This window comes from Salvia splendens, chromosome 20 (assembly GCF_004379255.2).
Source record: "Salvia splendens isolate huo1 chromosome 20, SspV2, whole genome shotgun sequence".
NCBI lineage: Eukaryota > Viridiplantae > Streptophyta > Magnoliopsida > Lamiales > Lamiaceae > Salvia > Salvia splendens.
The window spans coordinates 23,861,889-23,878,795 of NC_056051.1; the positions used below are offsets into that span (position 1 = coordinate 23,861,889).

The 16,907-nt window shown below is 37.8% G+C and overlaps 1 protein-coding gene across 1 annotated transcript; it reads left to right on the top strand.

Annotated features, from left to right (window-relative positions):
• The first annotated feature begins 10,547 nt into the window (after positions 1-10,547).
• On the top strand, positions 10,548-12,002 carry LOC121780979. Its single transcript, XM_042178646.1, has 2 exons — positions 10,548-10,717; positions 10,922-12,002. The coding sequence occupies exons 1-2, from the start codon at positions 10,667-10,669 to the stop codon at positions 11,489-11,491; spliced, it is 621 nt and encodes a 206-aa protein (XP_042034580.1). The 5' UTR covers positions 10,548-10,666; the 3' UTR covers positions 11,492-12,002.
• The last annotated feature ends 4,905 nt before the right edge of the window (positions 12,003-16,907 follow it).

Here is a 16,907-nt window from a genome sequence, read left to right on the forward strand (position 1 = left end):
TAGTGGGATTCTTTTTTCACCTTTCTCTTAGTCCCATATATGTCTTTTATCTTAAGTAACATTAATGAGAATTAAGAAAAAGAAAAAGATAGTTGCCAAAAAAGTTGCATTTGCACAATCATTATGTCAAACGCGTTTTCATTACATCAAGCATGATTGAAATATAATCACACAAAGTGCTTGAAATCAAATACAAAATCTTTACATTATCCTTTGTTTTGTCCTATTGCAAAAGATCATATTTGCTTTTGACATGACATTTTACATTGTTTCAATTATATAAGTATCAACTCCCAATTCTTGATTTTTTTAATATTGTGCTTTATTTAGTGTAATGTAATTACTTAAGAGCATCGATAAGGTGTGAATTGTTGTATGTTGTTAAAATGAAATATAGTCCGACTAAAAAGAAATAAGACGTTATACTCGTACGAATTGACAATTAAATACCCCATTTTAATTAAGAAGAAAAATTGTGAAAACCATCATATATCTAGTCAAATTGGAAGTAACGATATTTTAATTACCTTTGGCATCTACCTAGAAAAATGTCAAAGTTGCATAAATTTAATAAATGACCTTTACTCCATGGTTATGTTTATGTACTCCTATTTGAGTACGTAGTTTTGATACCATTAAAAAATAACTAAAAAGTATTTGTAAATATTTTATAATTTATATACGTTTGTCACGACGCTATAAAGTAGGAGTCCTACTATGTTTCATCCATGCTTGATTATTTCAAAATGTGGCGCGCGCGTGAACATATTATTTTATTCAAATGATTCGTGGGAAATTTAAATTTCATTCTTATAAAAATAGTGTATGTAATTTTTGAAAATATATTTAGTAAGACATTCAATGCTCAATGCAAATATTTTCACAATAACAAAGTTTTATCATAGAAAACTTCATTTTTGAGGACATTGCATTTGTCGCATAAAGTCATTATATTTGTATTAAAATTAACTATTTGCACTGGAAAGAAACAAAATTTTGCCCTTCATGAAATTGGAACTTGAGTGTTGCATTCATTCATCACAAAAATTAATGCTATGTTTAATATATAGATTATATGATTATTCATTCTTATAAATATTGTGAGATCGAAGGACTGAAAATGATTATTTATTCTCGTAACTACTATGAGAACAAATAATCATTTCAACTTCAGTCACAAAGATCTACGCTTGATGTATGTATATGTTGTATTTATGCAGATTCACATATATTATAATCTATAATATAGTTTTTTAGTATAACTCACACTTATACATCTAAACAACTTTATTAACCAATATCATTGATGGGTCTCAATCTTAATTACGTTTACAATTTGTTAGCCGCAAACTTGTTTGATCATGACAAATTAAATTATGCAGACGAAAAGCTATGAATAAGAATTTTTGCTTTTTCTCTAAGTCAATTCGGTACTCATTTCTTTCCCGCCTCCATTTACATTGGGTAATAAATATAGATGTTGGTAAAACATGTATCATATTACTAATTTTGTTCCCTTTTATTAATGTGGATAGTGGCAAAATAAAGCATTTAAATGCATATTAAGGACTTCTAAATCATTACTTGCTTTTTTCACCATAAGTCGAAGTCTTTAACCACTAACTAAAAACCCAACAATCATACGTATTTAAGAAAATATGTTCCAATTGAGTGAAACAATTCGTGGTTCAGCATGAGAGGAATAATTTGTTTTTGTTTGATTAATGTGGGAAACTTGGCTTTGAATAATTATATCATTCTTAATTCTTGCTTTATATGTTTATTTAGTTGTAGTTGACAAGTATTGTCTTACATTATCCATATTGTCGTGCCTCTCCACTATGTGATGATTTTATTTTAGTCATAGCCTCTTAGGTTTAATGAAAACATCGTCTATGAAATATACAACCTTGAGAACAACTCAAACTTTATAAAATGTTTGATTGATATTTGGTTAGTTGAGAAAGTGTCTAGCTAGTCGAAGATAAATATTTTAGTGTATAATGGGTATTATGAGAATAAATTATAAGGATTGGTGTTAAAAGTATACTAATAGTACTTTTTGTGGACGTCTAATAAAACGATTGTTGCACGCTCTTAGGTGGTGTTTGATTTTCTAGATAAAATGGTACCAAGATATGATCTAACATTGAGTTGTGAGATTATTTTAGTCACATGGGATTAGCTATGGCTAATTATCCCATGACTATCCATCTAAAATTGAATCTCATGAACCAAACACACTACATATTTAATCTCGGGATATAATTTTGCAAATCGAACATCCCCTTAGGTGGTGTTCGGTTGTTAAGATAAAATAATACCAAGATATAATCTAGGATTGAGTTGTGGGATTATTTTAGCCATAGAGAGTTAGCTATAACTAATTATCTCATGATTATCCATTTAAGATTGAGTTTTGAAAATGAATCTCATGAACCAAAATAATTAATACATAACAATTGGGCTCTTGGGCAACATTATGGACAACACCATGCACGATTATAATAAATATTTATTTTATGATACTACAATTATAAATTGCAAAATTCAGTAGGGTTTGTTCTATTAAACAACAAATTAGTATGGATATCTTAATATATGTAATCAAATATGAAAATGAAATTGACATACTAGTATAATTGAGTAAAAGATATCAATAAAAATCTACCATACATTATCCCACACAAAATACAAACAAGCCCTATTGATGCACTATTTTTTAGCACTACAGCTACTTGCAAGTATACAAGGCAGAAATAGTATAGCTAAAGGTCAGTACCGAAATATCGAACACATGAAATATAATTGCAACTACCTATCATATACTATCTAGAGAAACAAGAGTTTTGGGTTTGAAACTAAACAAAAATAAATAAAGGAAAAGAAACAAAGCAAATAAGATAGAATTAGGCAAATAGAGGAATTGCAAGGATAATGATTTCACTAACTCTTTAGTTATTCTAATTAGTTCCACGTTCATCCGACTCAAGTTTTACAAACGATTTCTCCTTATTATGCATCAATACTCATGTCCAATTATTGTATGAACATATAAGCAGTGGCGGATCCAATTAAGGACAAGGGGGTACAATTGTACCCCCAAAATTGTGAGTAGCCTAGTGGTAAAATTTTCATTTACCTAACGCTAGACCCGAGTTCGAATCCCTTTATGCTCTATTTTTTGGCTATGAAAACTTATATTTATGATTTGTGTGATCTGCTATAATCAGTTAAGTAACTAGTACTCCTATTATTTATGTTTCTAACTAATGTATCATTAAATATAATAATTTATTATTGTCTTTTTATTTGTTTCAGTTTTTTTTATGTATGAATGTATTATAGGCTGTAATCATTCAAGTACTATTATTTATGCGTCTAGCTAATATGTATATTAAATATAATACTAATCTATTATTTGGCTTTTCATTAAAGGGGGGTTGGATATAATCTTTACTACTATTACTTTTTTAATTATAATCATATACGATACATTCTGTTTTATTCAAAATTTTTAAAAACTTTTCCTGAACTTCTAAAATAAATTCTCCATTATATAATAATAATAATAATAATAATAATAATAAAAATAATAATAATAATAATAATAATAATAATAATAATAATCTTTTTTAAATAGTGAAAATTTTTCAAGTAATAAAATACAAAAAATTATGTTTTATACTATATAACAATTTAACTCACTTGAAAATAAATAATTGAGGTAATAGAAAAAAATAATAATTAAGATAATAGAAAAAAAATCTTTTGAATATTAATTCTCTAAGTTAATGTAATTATTTATCGCACCCCCAATCTAAAATTTCTGGATCCGCCACTGCATATAAGATAAACTAATCAAAGCTATCACCGATCAAAGATTGACAATAATCAAGGTAACAGCCAATTAGTCGAACAAAAGTTCAAGAAAAATCAAGTGGAACGAGTTCTGAACATTAAACATAAAAAGAACTACATAAAAGTCAATTATTATCAAACGTCAAAATTCTATTGTTTAGCAATCCATACACAGATGAACAAAAACAATAATTAAAGTACGAGACATAAAATAAACAAACAAACTCAAGGTTGAATCTTGATGTTTTCATGCTTCTCTTGTCTTGCTTCAATCTTCAAGAATGATGGAAGAATTAGGTTACAAAGAATGGAGGGAGGAGCCTTGGAGGCTCCCCTTTTGGGAGCTATGGATGAGTGAATATTATGAATTAGGTTATGTGGTATATATAGGCTTGGAAAAAGGTTTAAACATGGTAAAAGGTGTCCTCCAAGTAATAGGAAATATGGAATTTTTGTGCCCCATAGGTTAAATAAAAGATTTGGCTTAACAAGGTAAAAGTTTCTTTCCTTCCTTAAATTCCCGTTAGCACTTGACAGCATTACGCAGTCTTCGTAGAATGACCATAACTTTCTCCACAAAACTCCGATTGAGATGATCTTGGTACCAACGCGAAGCTCTTTCGAAGACGAAGAGAATGACATGTAGATGATCGGACTTCAGAATCGCCGGAAAATTGAGTTTGAACGCAGGCTGTCGTGCGCGACAGGGCCCAGCGGGCCGCTGGACAGCTGGACAGCTCCATAACTGTCTGGACTCGGTTCAGCGACCGCTGCATTGGGTGCAGCGGGCCGCTGGGTTGCGCTTCAGTTCCAGCTTCCGAATTTTGGTCTTTTTATGCTATATTTTGCACATTTATCACAAAACACATCCAAAAGCCCAAATGGATAAAATATGCAAATAATAGACAGTAATGCAACTTTGACACTCAAAACGGACCAAATAATGGCCTTAAAATAGTGGAAAATCCGAGCGTATCACCTATATGTATTTATAAAAGATGCGACAAAAAATGCATGAGGTACTCAAATTTATTACATCACATTTGTGCATTTTTAAATTGCATACAATTAATTCATACAGTTTGTGTGTGTGTTGATTTCTCTGGGTTACTTATTGTTGAGTTTGTTTTGTACATTTTCATAATGATACAATAATATCTATATTTATTGAACCTATATTTAATAGGCTTTTAGCATTGATTTACTTTTAATTATCTACTTCGATCCCCAACTTTAAGCCAACACGTTTTATAAGTTTTAGTAAAATACCTTCACACATGTACGTGTGAATAAAGATGCCAACTGGACCAGCTTATCTGGTTTCGGATCAATCAAATATGAGCTAATCAAGTTGAAGTTTTATCATATTAGAAATTTACAATCTCAAACCTGAACGTTTGGATTTCACGTTAGCCTAATTAGATGTTAATAAGATCAAGTGTTTTATATTTATAATATACAAACATTTATGAAAATAATAAATATTAATTATATATAACAAACATAAACTCTAACTTTAACCCTATTCGGACGGTGGACTATTCGAGTCAACTTACATATTTTCAGATTGCATTAGTATTCCTACATGTGACACACCTGCATATCAATTTATGACATTGACAACAAATTGGTTTCTGCATTAGAGCATCTCCAATGGCGGACGTCCGGTCGGACAACCGGTCGGACGTCGCGACGGGCGACCGGGACGTCCGCCATTGTGGCGTTTAGGGTCGGATACGGACGTCCCGTGAGGACGTCGGGTGTCCTCGGACGTCCCGGCGACGGGCGGGCGGACGTTTGCCATTGTGGCGTCCAGTCGGACGTCCGGTCGGACGTCCCGTTTTTAAATTTTTTTTTTTAAAACTCTATATATACGGCTCGTTGAATTTTATTTCATTCGCACCACTTGTGTTAACAAGTTTCTCTCTCTACATCTCTAATTTCAAGTATATCTAGAATGTCTAGTGAAAGTGATAGCGAGAATGAGTTGGAGGTCGCTGTTGAAGGTGCGATAGAGAGGCTGCTACAACAGAGGTTGCAGCGGCGGCAGCAGGCGGCGGTACCTCGGCCGATCCATCGTCGAACTCAAGTACCCCGTGACCACATTGCTGCACATATTCGGTTGTATGCGGACTACTTCGCTCCGCAACCGCGTTTTGGGGAAGCCTTATTCCGGCGACGCTTTAGGATGCATCGTCCGCTGTTTCTGCACATCGTGGGTGCTTTAGAGAGAAGATACCTGTATTTTAGGATCAGAGAGGATGCAGCTGGCAAACCCGGACTCACGCCCTTGCAGAAGTGCATTGTCGCAATCAGACAACTAGCGTATGGAGGCGCGGCCGACATGTTCGACGAGTACCTCCACATTGGCGAGACGACAGCCGTCGAGTGTCTGCAGAATTTTTGCGCGGGCGTGAGAGCGATATTCGGGGAGCGGTATCTTCGGAGTCCGAGCCCCGAAGACTGCCAGATGCTGATAGATATGCATGGGTCGGTGCACGGGTTCCCTGGGATGTTGGGCAGCATAGATTGTATGCATTGGGAGTGGAAGAACTGCCCCGCCGCCTGGAAGGGGATGTACACTACCGGCTTCAAAGCCAAGCATCCCACGATGATCCTTGAAGCTGTAGCTGACTACCGGCTGTGGATATGGCATGCTTATTTTGGAGTCACCGGGTCCAACAACGACATCAACGTTCTCCAGTCGTCGCCCCTGTTCAACGCTCAGTGCAATGGCGTTGGACCCGCCATCAGTTTCGTCGCCAACGGCAACCAGCATAATATGGGGTACTATTTGGCGGATGGAATATACCCAAACTGGCCCGTCTTTGTGAAGTCAATCAAGCATCCGCTCGGACAAAAGAAGACATACTTTGCGAGCCGTCAGGAAGCAGCGCGCAAGGATGTGGAGCGGGCATTTGGTGTGCTCCAGAGTCGGTGGGCGGTTGTGAAGGGTCCTGCACGGCAGTGGTATATTCCCAACATCGGCGATATCATGTACGCATGTATCATAATGCACAACATGATTGTCGAAAATGAAGCTGCGGAACTGACTCAGTGGACCAATGAAGATGATACGGGTGCAGGTCCAAGTCACGGCGTGGCCACCGCGAATGTGAATATGGGGGTACCTCATGGAGAGGTCGCGCGGCTGCGTGCATTTGCCGACATGCGGCAAACAGATGCCCATGTTCGACTTCAGCAGGATATCATCGAAGAGGTTTGGACTCGGAGGGGTTGACGTGATAATGTATGAAGTTTTTTTTATTAGTACGTAATTTTTTTTTCGAATCTTGTATGTTTTTTCCGATGAAGTTGTTAATTTTTCCCGTTCGTATTCTCGGTCAAATTTTATTTCCGTAAATGTAAATTGTTTTATTTGTGAATATATGAATTTTTTTTATTGCGGGATGTCCTAGTGGGAAGGGCGGACATAGGAGGGGATGTCCTAGTGACGTGGCAGTGGGATGGGAAGTCCTAGTGACGTGGCAGGAGGTGTTTTTGGGATGTCCTAGTGGATGTCCTAGTGGGATGTCCGCCCACTGGAGATGCTCTTAGTTATTGTTAAGCATTATGCATTATCCGAAATGACATCAAGCATCAAGTTGAAGCACATGCAAAACAAAATCTTAAAACATACTACTTCTATTCTTTAAAAATAAAAATTATTTATATTTTAGTTTGTCCCTTAATATTAAAAACTTTCTATTATAAAACTTTTTTCTCTATAATCTCTTTTACTTTACCAATTTTACATAAAAATCGTAACAATTCAAAAGTTGCTCTCTTAAAAGACAGATATAGTATTATATTAGGATTAATTGCAGGAAAAAAAACGCCAACTCGACTTGATTTAATACTAGACGCAATCTATATAACATTTTAATTGTCATTTAAATTATTATAAATAGCACATGAATTTATAATATTTTTAAACATTATAACAATAAACTCTTAATAAATTAAATTAAATTAAATTAAATTAAATTAAATTAAATTAAATTAAATTAAATTAAATTAAATTAAATTAAATTAAATTAAATTAAATTAAATTAAATTAAATTAAATTAAATTAAATTAAATTAAATTAAATTAAATTAAATTAAATTAAATTAAATTGATAGAAATGATGATATTGTGCATGGACCCACTAGCCAACGCGTGGTGGGGCAGTTTCCCTTGACACATTGTTTTGGAATTGGTCAGAAATCCAAAATCTTTTTACTTTGTTGTGCAAAAGGTTTCCATAAGGACCCTACCATTTAACCTCCCTTATTTTTAAAATAAAAATTTTAATTCAGTTTTTAATTAAAAAGATTTTATATGAATAAAGTATTTTGGATTTTTCTTCAACACAAATTATTCTTGAAAATGACTTTGTAGCTTCCATCCATGACAAATAACTTGGGAATAATATAAACAAGTTCAAATACAGAGCATTAACTCACTTTCTAAGTTTCATTTTTTTCTCATAATTAATATAAAACGGTGCAAATTAAGCCAAAATCCCTACTTGAAATCTTAATTCGTGAATTAGTGTTTAGTTAATTTAATTGCTCACTTTTGTTGCCTTTTTTGTGTATCCTATGATAGTCAAAAAAGGAGGAAAAAACCTGAGCATATACTCTTACAGGAAAAAGAAGTAAAAATCAGATGTTTGTAATCATTACATGCATGTTTAATGATCCCTTTTTTCAGCTTTAATTCTTCATGTTATTGGAATTCAGTTATCTTTGTTTTTGAAGAATTCAATTTTAGGGGTGTGAACTTAGGAAGAAATGTGGTCTTTTGTTGAAAATAAAAAATCCCAAATCAAGATATATAAGTGAAATTCAACAATTTTTGTACCTTTTCTAGATAGATTTCATACCTCTTATTTTCTTAAAAAAAAGAATTGGACATTTTCGTTTTATAAGGCGTGATAACAGCAGCATAATCTAATTCTGTATATACTTTATGTTATACTCCATAAATCGTTAATATTAATGGATTTAAATACCAGATAAATTAAGATGTGCTTCATCGTTAGGATTTTGGTATATATAGATCACGTCAATGAAAGTCTAAAATATGGTACAGTCCTTTTGTTGTCATTTACTAGCTTCGCTCGTGCGTTACAAAATAATAGTACTAAAGAATAAGAAAATTTGAAAAAACAGAGAAAATATTTCTCATACCAATAAATCATGAATTATTGAATTAGATTGAAAGTTGGAAAAAAGGCTGCGTGGAAAATTTTGCATCCAACTCGTAATAAATTATCTATCCTATATTAGTAGACCATGTAAAAAGAGTGAAGAAATTTAAATATTAATCCTACAGCATGCGAATTTCACCATCATCTATCAAAATAGAATATATCCTAATTTTTTTTAAAACCAAATTTGGTATTTGCACAATTTTTAATTATTCATCTAGCTGCAATCGCGCTCCAGTGAGGCGCAATCGCGAGAGTTGTGTTGCAGATGCCCTAAGTGCACAAATATGTGGTCCATCATATTTCTTCTCCAAAAATCTTTAACATGAAATTACTTTTCAACTTCTAGATTTCTAGCTGTGGCCAATATAACATTTCCTATTTTCCTAATCTCATTGCATTTAATATAACCTCCTCTGTTTTTACATGGAAATAGACAACTATTTATGCAAATAATGCAAATCCCAAAAGAACCAATAGGAGATTCGAGAGGAAAAGGAAATTCACTAGAATCATAAAGAAGGGGACATAAACCCCCAACCTTAATCACTGGATTCACACTCCATCCCCTGCCCCATTTCAGATTCTCCTTTATATTTCTTTACTACCTAAATATATGTCATTCATTTTCTTATAAACATATGACATCATTTTCTAATAACATTTCAAAACAAGAAATGAATTGGACTAATTAAAGATTACAAAACACTAGCTATGAATATATATATATATATAGGGGAGCGTTATTCTCCTATTCATCCCTTAGATCCTTTATTCTTCTTAATATGAGCCGTTAGATCTCATTCATCAACGGTCCAGATGATCTGCATTATTAGTCGGTGTGCATTATTCAACTGAAAATCTGCATTATTACACTACAATGGTGCATTATTAGTCGGTGTGCATTATTCAACGGAAATTCTGCATTATTAAATGACACGTGGCACTAATCTAACCGTCGGATGAAAAAATCGTGGGGCTGGGATCAAGAAGGAAAAAGGAGAAAATATGCAAAAAGGAAATGAATACATCCCTCTCTCTCTCTATATATATATAATAAAATAGAAACGAAATATAAATTTAAGGTTGTGGTCGAATAACATAAGACTCGTCCATCCTTAACCAAATAGTTAGGGATCGATCTCTATCTTTGGATATTGAACAACCTTAAACATTTGGGTCAGTTGTCTCATCATTTAAAGTGCCTATAAATCAACACGGAGAATAGTTTGAACAATTTTAAATCACTAGGTCAATTAACTCATCATTCGAGGAGCCTACAATCATTGGGTCCGTCAATGAATACTCTTAGTCTAATCACTAAAAAAATAGAAATGAATATTTATTTTGGAAGGGGAAATAATATTTCACAGTAAAAGGTCCTCGTGTACTAAGAATCTACTAGTATAAAGTTAACCACTATATGCACTAGACTTTTTATGCTTCTCTCCAACCATATGTCCCATGACCACACAAAAGTAACAAAAGATAAATGTATTCATTAGAAAAAGAAGAAGCAACTAGTATAAGAAAGTGGAAAACAACCTCATTAACATTTCCCTTTGTGGTACTCTTTTCTTTTTCCTCCAAGCAACAAACCTAACCAAAATGGAAGAACAATGCAGTCCTCTTACATGGGCTTACTACTTTGAAGAAGAGGTACTAGGTTATTTCCTTTAATCCCAATTCAAGTATCTCTGTTTCGCCCATTTTTATTTTCGAGTTTGAGCATTTTGAATTCTAAGATAACTCAAAGATAAATCTGACTTAAAATGTGTGTGTGTTTTATCAGATTTTGTCTTATCTGTCGTCTTTCCTGGCAAACGCCATGAAAGTAACTAATTATGTTTGTGATATATATAGGGAGTGGCGGATTTGAAGCAATCCCTCTTCTACTCAACGCTAGAGGTGGAGGCGGCGGTGGTGGCGGCGCACGAGGAGATTTCGAGGAAAGACGAGGAGATTGTCCAACTCAAAGAGCTACTAGCCAATATCATGCAAGAGAGGGACGAATTTGCGACGAAATGCCAGCGACTTTCGCTGGAAATGTCGTCGCAATTGCAACCAATCTCAAGCGGCACCACTAGCAACGACGACGAAACCAACACTAATAATTCCCAATCCCTCTCCGACTCCGACAGCCCGCCGCCGGCCGACAGACTTCCGGTGATCAAGCCGTTGCCGGAAAATGGCAAATTCCTCCAGGCCGTGATGGAAGCCGGCCCGCTCCTCCAGACGCTCCTCCTCGCCGGCCCGCTCCCCCAGTGGCAGCACCCGCCGCCGCAACTCAGCTCCGGCGACATTCCGCCGGTGACGAAAATGCTCATCAGCCCAACCGCCGGTAACAAGAGGAGTATGTTAAACAGTGCGGATTTCTCTCCTGCTTCTAAATACCAACGAATTTGCTCACCACTTAACATTATTAGTAATTAATTAACTACAACAATTTCTAATTAGAGTTGTGTTAATTAATTAGGAGTCGAAGAGTCTCCATTTTTAATTATGGGATTTTCGAAATTGATCATCGTCGTCGCTGTCGGATGTGATGTGTCGATGGAGATAGCTAAGAATTGATGTTTGTACATTTTTAATCAATGGTTTGTATAATTGTGTTAGGTTCTTGAACTAATTGTAGAGGAAGAGAGGTTCTGAGGTTTTGATTTGGGATGAGTTAATTTTAATTTTTGTTTTTAATTTTTTTTCTACTATAGTTAGTTAGTTTGTAGTCTAATTTGGCCCCATGATATGGATTATGAAAATGGGATGCTGCAAAATTCTCTATGTTGGTGGAGAATATTGTGAGGATTTAGGGAATGATATGTAGATCAGTGTATCTTTTTTAGATTATGATGTTGTAGCAGTCATCATATGGAAGATGACTTTGTTTTAGTCTAATTAATTAAAGTTGTTGCTTTTATATATTATCTCTTTTCCTCTTGCTTTATTGTGTGAGCGCACATTTGTATTTTACTTCTTTTTTTTCCTCATATACACATAATTATATGATCAAGAGTCAAGACCCCAAAATTTTATAAACTATAAGCAAATTAAAACCATTATTAATGTTAATCATTACTAAAAATGTCATTAATGTTGCTTTTAACAATAAAGAAAAAAATAAAATAAACTTTGATTTTTTATTGAAAAAAACACATTTAAATAAGTTGTTAGAGTAGATCTCAAGATATTTGACACGACACGAATATGCACAAAATTAATAGATTAGTGTTAAGACTTATATTGAGTCTGAAATTTAGAGTAGATTTCTTTATATTATTTGTTTATATGTGACCATAGGAAGCAATCAAAGATACTGATGGAGTACGTACTAAACAAGCCCAACAGCAGCAAAGCCCATCAGCCTAAAACCCAAGAAAGAGTATCAGTTCGGCATGACTAAAGAGTCCGGCATGACTAAAGAGTTCAGTTCGGCACAACCAAAGAGTTCGGCCCCAGCCTACAGCTCGGTAAAAGCCAACTAATCAAACTCTGTTCTCAGGTCGGCATCAAGCTCTACTCTCAGATCGGCAAAAGCTGCTCGGCAATAATTCAGCAGTTCGGTCTCAGTATTCGACCGAACTGGGAGATAGTGGACTCATGCAGAACCTCCACGACCTCCACTACACCCACGATCTATTTAGTGGTGTCAAGCAGTCATTAACTCATGCAGGATAGTGGACCCATGCAAGATCGCCACGATCTCCACGACATCCACTACCTAGTAAATAGCTGCATGCCACGATCTTGGTCCTTTGTATAAATAAAACCTAGATCAGATAGATAGGGGACATTCTCTCGATCTCTGGAGAAAAATACAAAATAGCAAGTCTGTATTGTAAGCTGTATAAAACAGATCAAGCAATACAACTCTGCCCTCTTTTCTTCCCGTGGACGTAGATTTACCTCAGTAAATCGAACCACGTAAATTCTCTGTGTCGTGATCTGCATTTTCCTGCATTCATCACAAACATCAAATTTTCGCGGATTCATCACTGGCGCCGTCTGTGGGAAACAGAGAACCAAATTTGTGATAAAGCGAATTTTTGACCCTTTTTCTACCCCAAAAAAATGCATACCAGATCACATAACACCCATAATACCGTTCGTGATAACCGTGAGGAAGCTAGTCCAGCTCGCAGGTCTGAAAAACGACCTCGGGAGACATCTACCTCCGGTTCTCACGAAGAAGGAACAAGCCACTCCAGGAGTCATCGCACCGAGTCTTCCCAGCAGCCCGATTTAAATGAAGCTGTCAAGCTGTTCTTGGCCGAGAAGCAGGAGGAATTCTTAACCTTCCTGCAGAAGAGCCAACAGCCGGAGAAGACAACGACGGATTCTCCCTCCTCGTCTAGGCATGAAAGTCACTACCGCAGTAGTGACGTGTCTTCCAGGAGAAAGAATCCTCAACCCCGACATGTTCCTGTTCCTCCTCGGTACCGGAACCACAGGAGAACTCCATCTCCTCCGTACCGAACAGATGTCGGGTTCGCCATGTACGGAGCATTAAAGACTCCGTTCTCGGACGATATCACCCGAACTCCTTTGCCACGGAACTACCGAACTCCGTCGATAACCTATGACGGACTCGTGGATCCTCATGACTTCTTGGGACGCTATCAGTATAATATGGCGAACCAGGGTCTCAATGAGGTCCACATGTGCAAGCTGTTCCCCGAGCTGCTCATCGGGAACGCCAGAAGGTGGTTCGACAGTCTTCCTCAAGGCAGCATTAGATCCTACCGAGATCTAATGGATGCTTTCCACAGGAGGTTCTTTCAGAAAGCGGAAGCCCGAATTACTTCGGCTCAGCTGCTTTCTATACGTCAAGGTCGCGACGAAAAGATCAGCGACTTCCTGACGAGATTCCACAAGGAATGCCTACAAGTAGATGATCTCAACGATCTACTTGTCATTTCGGCATTCCAAAATGGAATCCAGCCCAGAGCTCTCTACAGAAAGCTCGTGGAATGCAGTCCGCAAACAGCTCAGGAGATGTGGGACATTGCGGACCAGTACTCCCGGGCCGATGAGGCAGACCGTCGCAAACGGTCGTTAGACAGCTCATCGTCCCGAGGAGACAGAAGGAAGCCCGATCATAGCGACCAGGGGCATCCTCGCCGGACTCCATTTGAAAGAATTCAAAGGGCTCCGGTACAAGACAGATTGGGACCCCGTCTCAATCCCGAGAAGCCGCCCGCTCAGTTCGTACCGCTGAACACGTCAAGAGCGGAAATTTTCGAACTACATTCCGATATGTTCGAAAGACCAAAGCGGATGACGAAATCAGCCGCGCGGCGACTTCAGGATCAATATTGCTCCTTCCATCAAACCCACGGTCACGATACCGAGGAGTGCCGAGATTTGGCTGCAGGTATTGATGTTCTTGTGAAAACGGGAACGTTAAAAAAATACCAAAGCAAGCAGCCGAAAAAGAACAAAAGGCAGAGAGGTGCGAACTGCAATCCTCAGGATCCGAAAAGGCATGAGGATCCCGAAGACGACGACGAGCCGCAATATGATGGAGTAATCCTGACTATTGATGCTCTCCCTGCCGGGAAGACTAAGTCGTCCCTAAAAGCAGAACGCAGAGGTTCCAATCAAGAGGAGCCAACACATAAAAGGCTGAAGAAAGACGAAGTGATTACATTTTCAGATGCCGATCCCGTCCCAGCCATCTCTCCTCACCAAGACGCTATTGTCATTCAAGCCGGAGTGGCAAACAAACTGATCCACAGAGTATTTGTGGATACAGGAGCGTCAGTCAGCATTCTTTTTAAAGAATGTTTCGATAAAATGGAAGTGGATCCAGCTCGACTCAGTCCGGCTCCACTTCCTCTGAAAAGTTTCGCCCAGGAGGACACCCGCCCTGAAGGTATTATCAGCCTTCCGATCACGGTGGGAAAAGCGCCTACAAGCTCCAATACGATGATCGAGTTCTTTGTGGTGAAAGCTCGGTCCCCGTACAACATCATCCTGGGGAGAGACTGGCTTAACACAGTTCGGGCCGTTTGCTCTACTTATCACCTCACCATCAAGATCCCCACTAAAGGTGGGATAGCGGTCATCCGAGGTGATCAAAAGAGAGCAAAAGAATGTCTGCAGATTGCGCTTAAAAGTGCCGAGCAATCAGTTCGGCACCATCAAGCATAGCAATCACAGCAACCGGAGTCAAAGGCAAGCGAGATGACCGAAGTCACTTCAGAGCCGAACTCAATGACCGTTCAGTTATACGAAGATGATCCATCCAGAGTGGTCAAGATCGGCTTCGCAGGAACGCCTCTACTCCGGGAAAAAACCATCCAGCTCCTCAAGGAGTATAAAGACGTCTTTGCATGGTCTCCGTTGGACATGACCGGAGTGCCCCCCGAGGTAATCACTCATCGGTTAAATATTGATCCTTCGGTCCGGCCGATAAAACAGAAGCAAAGACTCTTTGCGGCAGAAAGAAGCCAAGTCATCCATGACGAAGTCCGCCAATTACTAAAAACGGATGTACTATTCGAGGTGAAATATCCTTCCTGGGTGGCCAATCCTGTGATGATCAAGAAAAAAGAAGGAGGATGGCGGATGTGCATAGATTTTACCGATCTAAACAAGCACTGTCCTAAAGATTGCTATCCCCTTCCGAATATAGATAAAAAAGTAGAAGCTTTGATCGGCTTCGAAATTTTCTGTTTTCTTGATTTATACAAAGGATATCACCAAGTATTGATGGATGAGAGTGACGCTCCGAAAACAGCTTTCATTACCGATTTCGGCATTTTCGCTTATAAAAAGATGCCATTCGGTTTAAAGAATGCCGGAGCCACTTATCAAAGGATGGTAGACAAGCTTTTTCGGCACCTGATTGGAAAGGAGGTCGAAGTGTATGTTGACGATATCGTTGTCAAAAGCAAAAGCACTTCGGAGTACGAGCACAACCTCAAGTCCACTCTCAACGTGCTCAAAAAAGCCAACCTCAAACTTAATCCCCAAAAGTGTACCTTTTTGGTAGATTCGGGAAAGTTTCTGGGTTGTTGGGTTTCAAAGGACGGACTCAAGGCAAACCCCTCAAAAGTTCAAGTCGTTCAGAACATGGCAATGCCGAAGTCCATACATGACGTGCAAAGGCTAACCGGATGTCTAGCCGCACTGAATCGATTCCTTTCCCAAGCAGCCGAAAAGCAACTGCCGTTCTTCAAGGTGTTGAAAAAGGCACCAAAGTTCGAGTGGGGAGCCGAGCAGAAAAAGGCCTTTGACGAGCTCAAAAGTTATCTAGCCGAGCTTCCTATTCTCTCTGCTCCAACCGAAGCCGAAGTAATATTCTTATACCTAGCGGCTTCAGATCAAACCATCAGCGCGGTGCTTGTACGAGAAGAAGGCCTAAAGCAGTTTCCCATCTACTTTACAAGCCGAGCATTAAGAGGTCCAGAAACAAGGTATCAACCTCTGGAAAAAATTGCTCTGGCGCTAGTAAATGCAGCAAGGAGACTGCGGCCATACTTCTATGCTCACAAGGTATGCGTCTTAACCGATCTGCCTCTTCGGCAAGTTTTGACCAAGCCAGAAGCATCAGGCAGAATCGCCAAATGGGCCATAGAGCTGGGAGAACACTCAATCGAGTACCTACCTCGGAAAGCCATCAAGGGACAAGCCTTGGCAGATTTTCTTACAGAGGCCAAGTTCGATCAAGCAATCCCTGTCATTGCCGAACAGAAAAATTCTGCCAATGCCGAACTAGCACAGCCCTTGGAATCCGAAGTAGAGCCGCCAGACTGCTGGAGCGAATTCGTAGATGGAGCTTCAAACAAGATGGGAAGTGGAGCTGGTATTTTACTCGTCGCTCCCGACGGACACGAGGTAACCTACT

Bases quoted from the DNA above. Each gene is read 5' to 3' on its own strand.
- LOC121780979 (XM_042178646.1), top strand. From the start codon at position 10,667: ATGGAAGAACAATGCAGTCCTCTTACATGGGCTTACTACTTTGAAGAA. The intron at 10,718-10,921 runs GTACTAGGTTAT...TGATATATATAG, and splicing joins CTTACTACTTTGAAGAAGAG to GGAGTGGCGGATTTGAAGCA.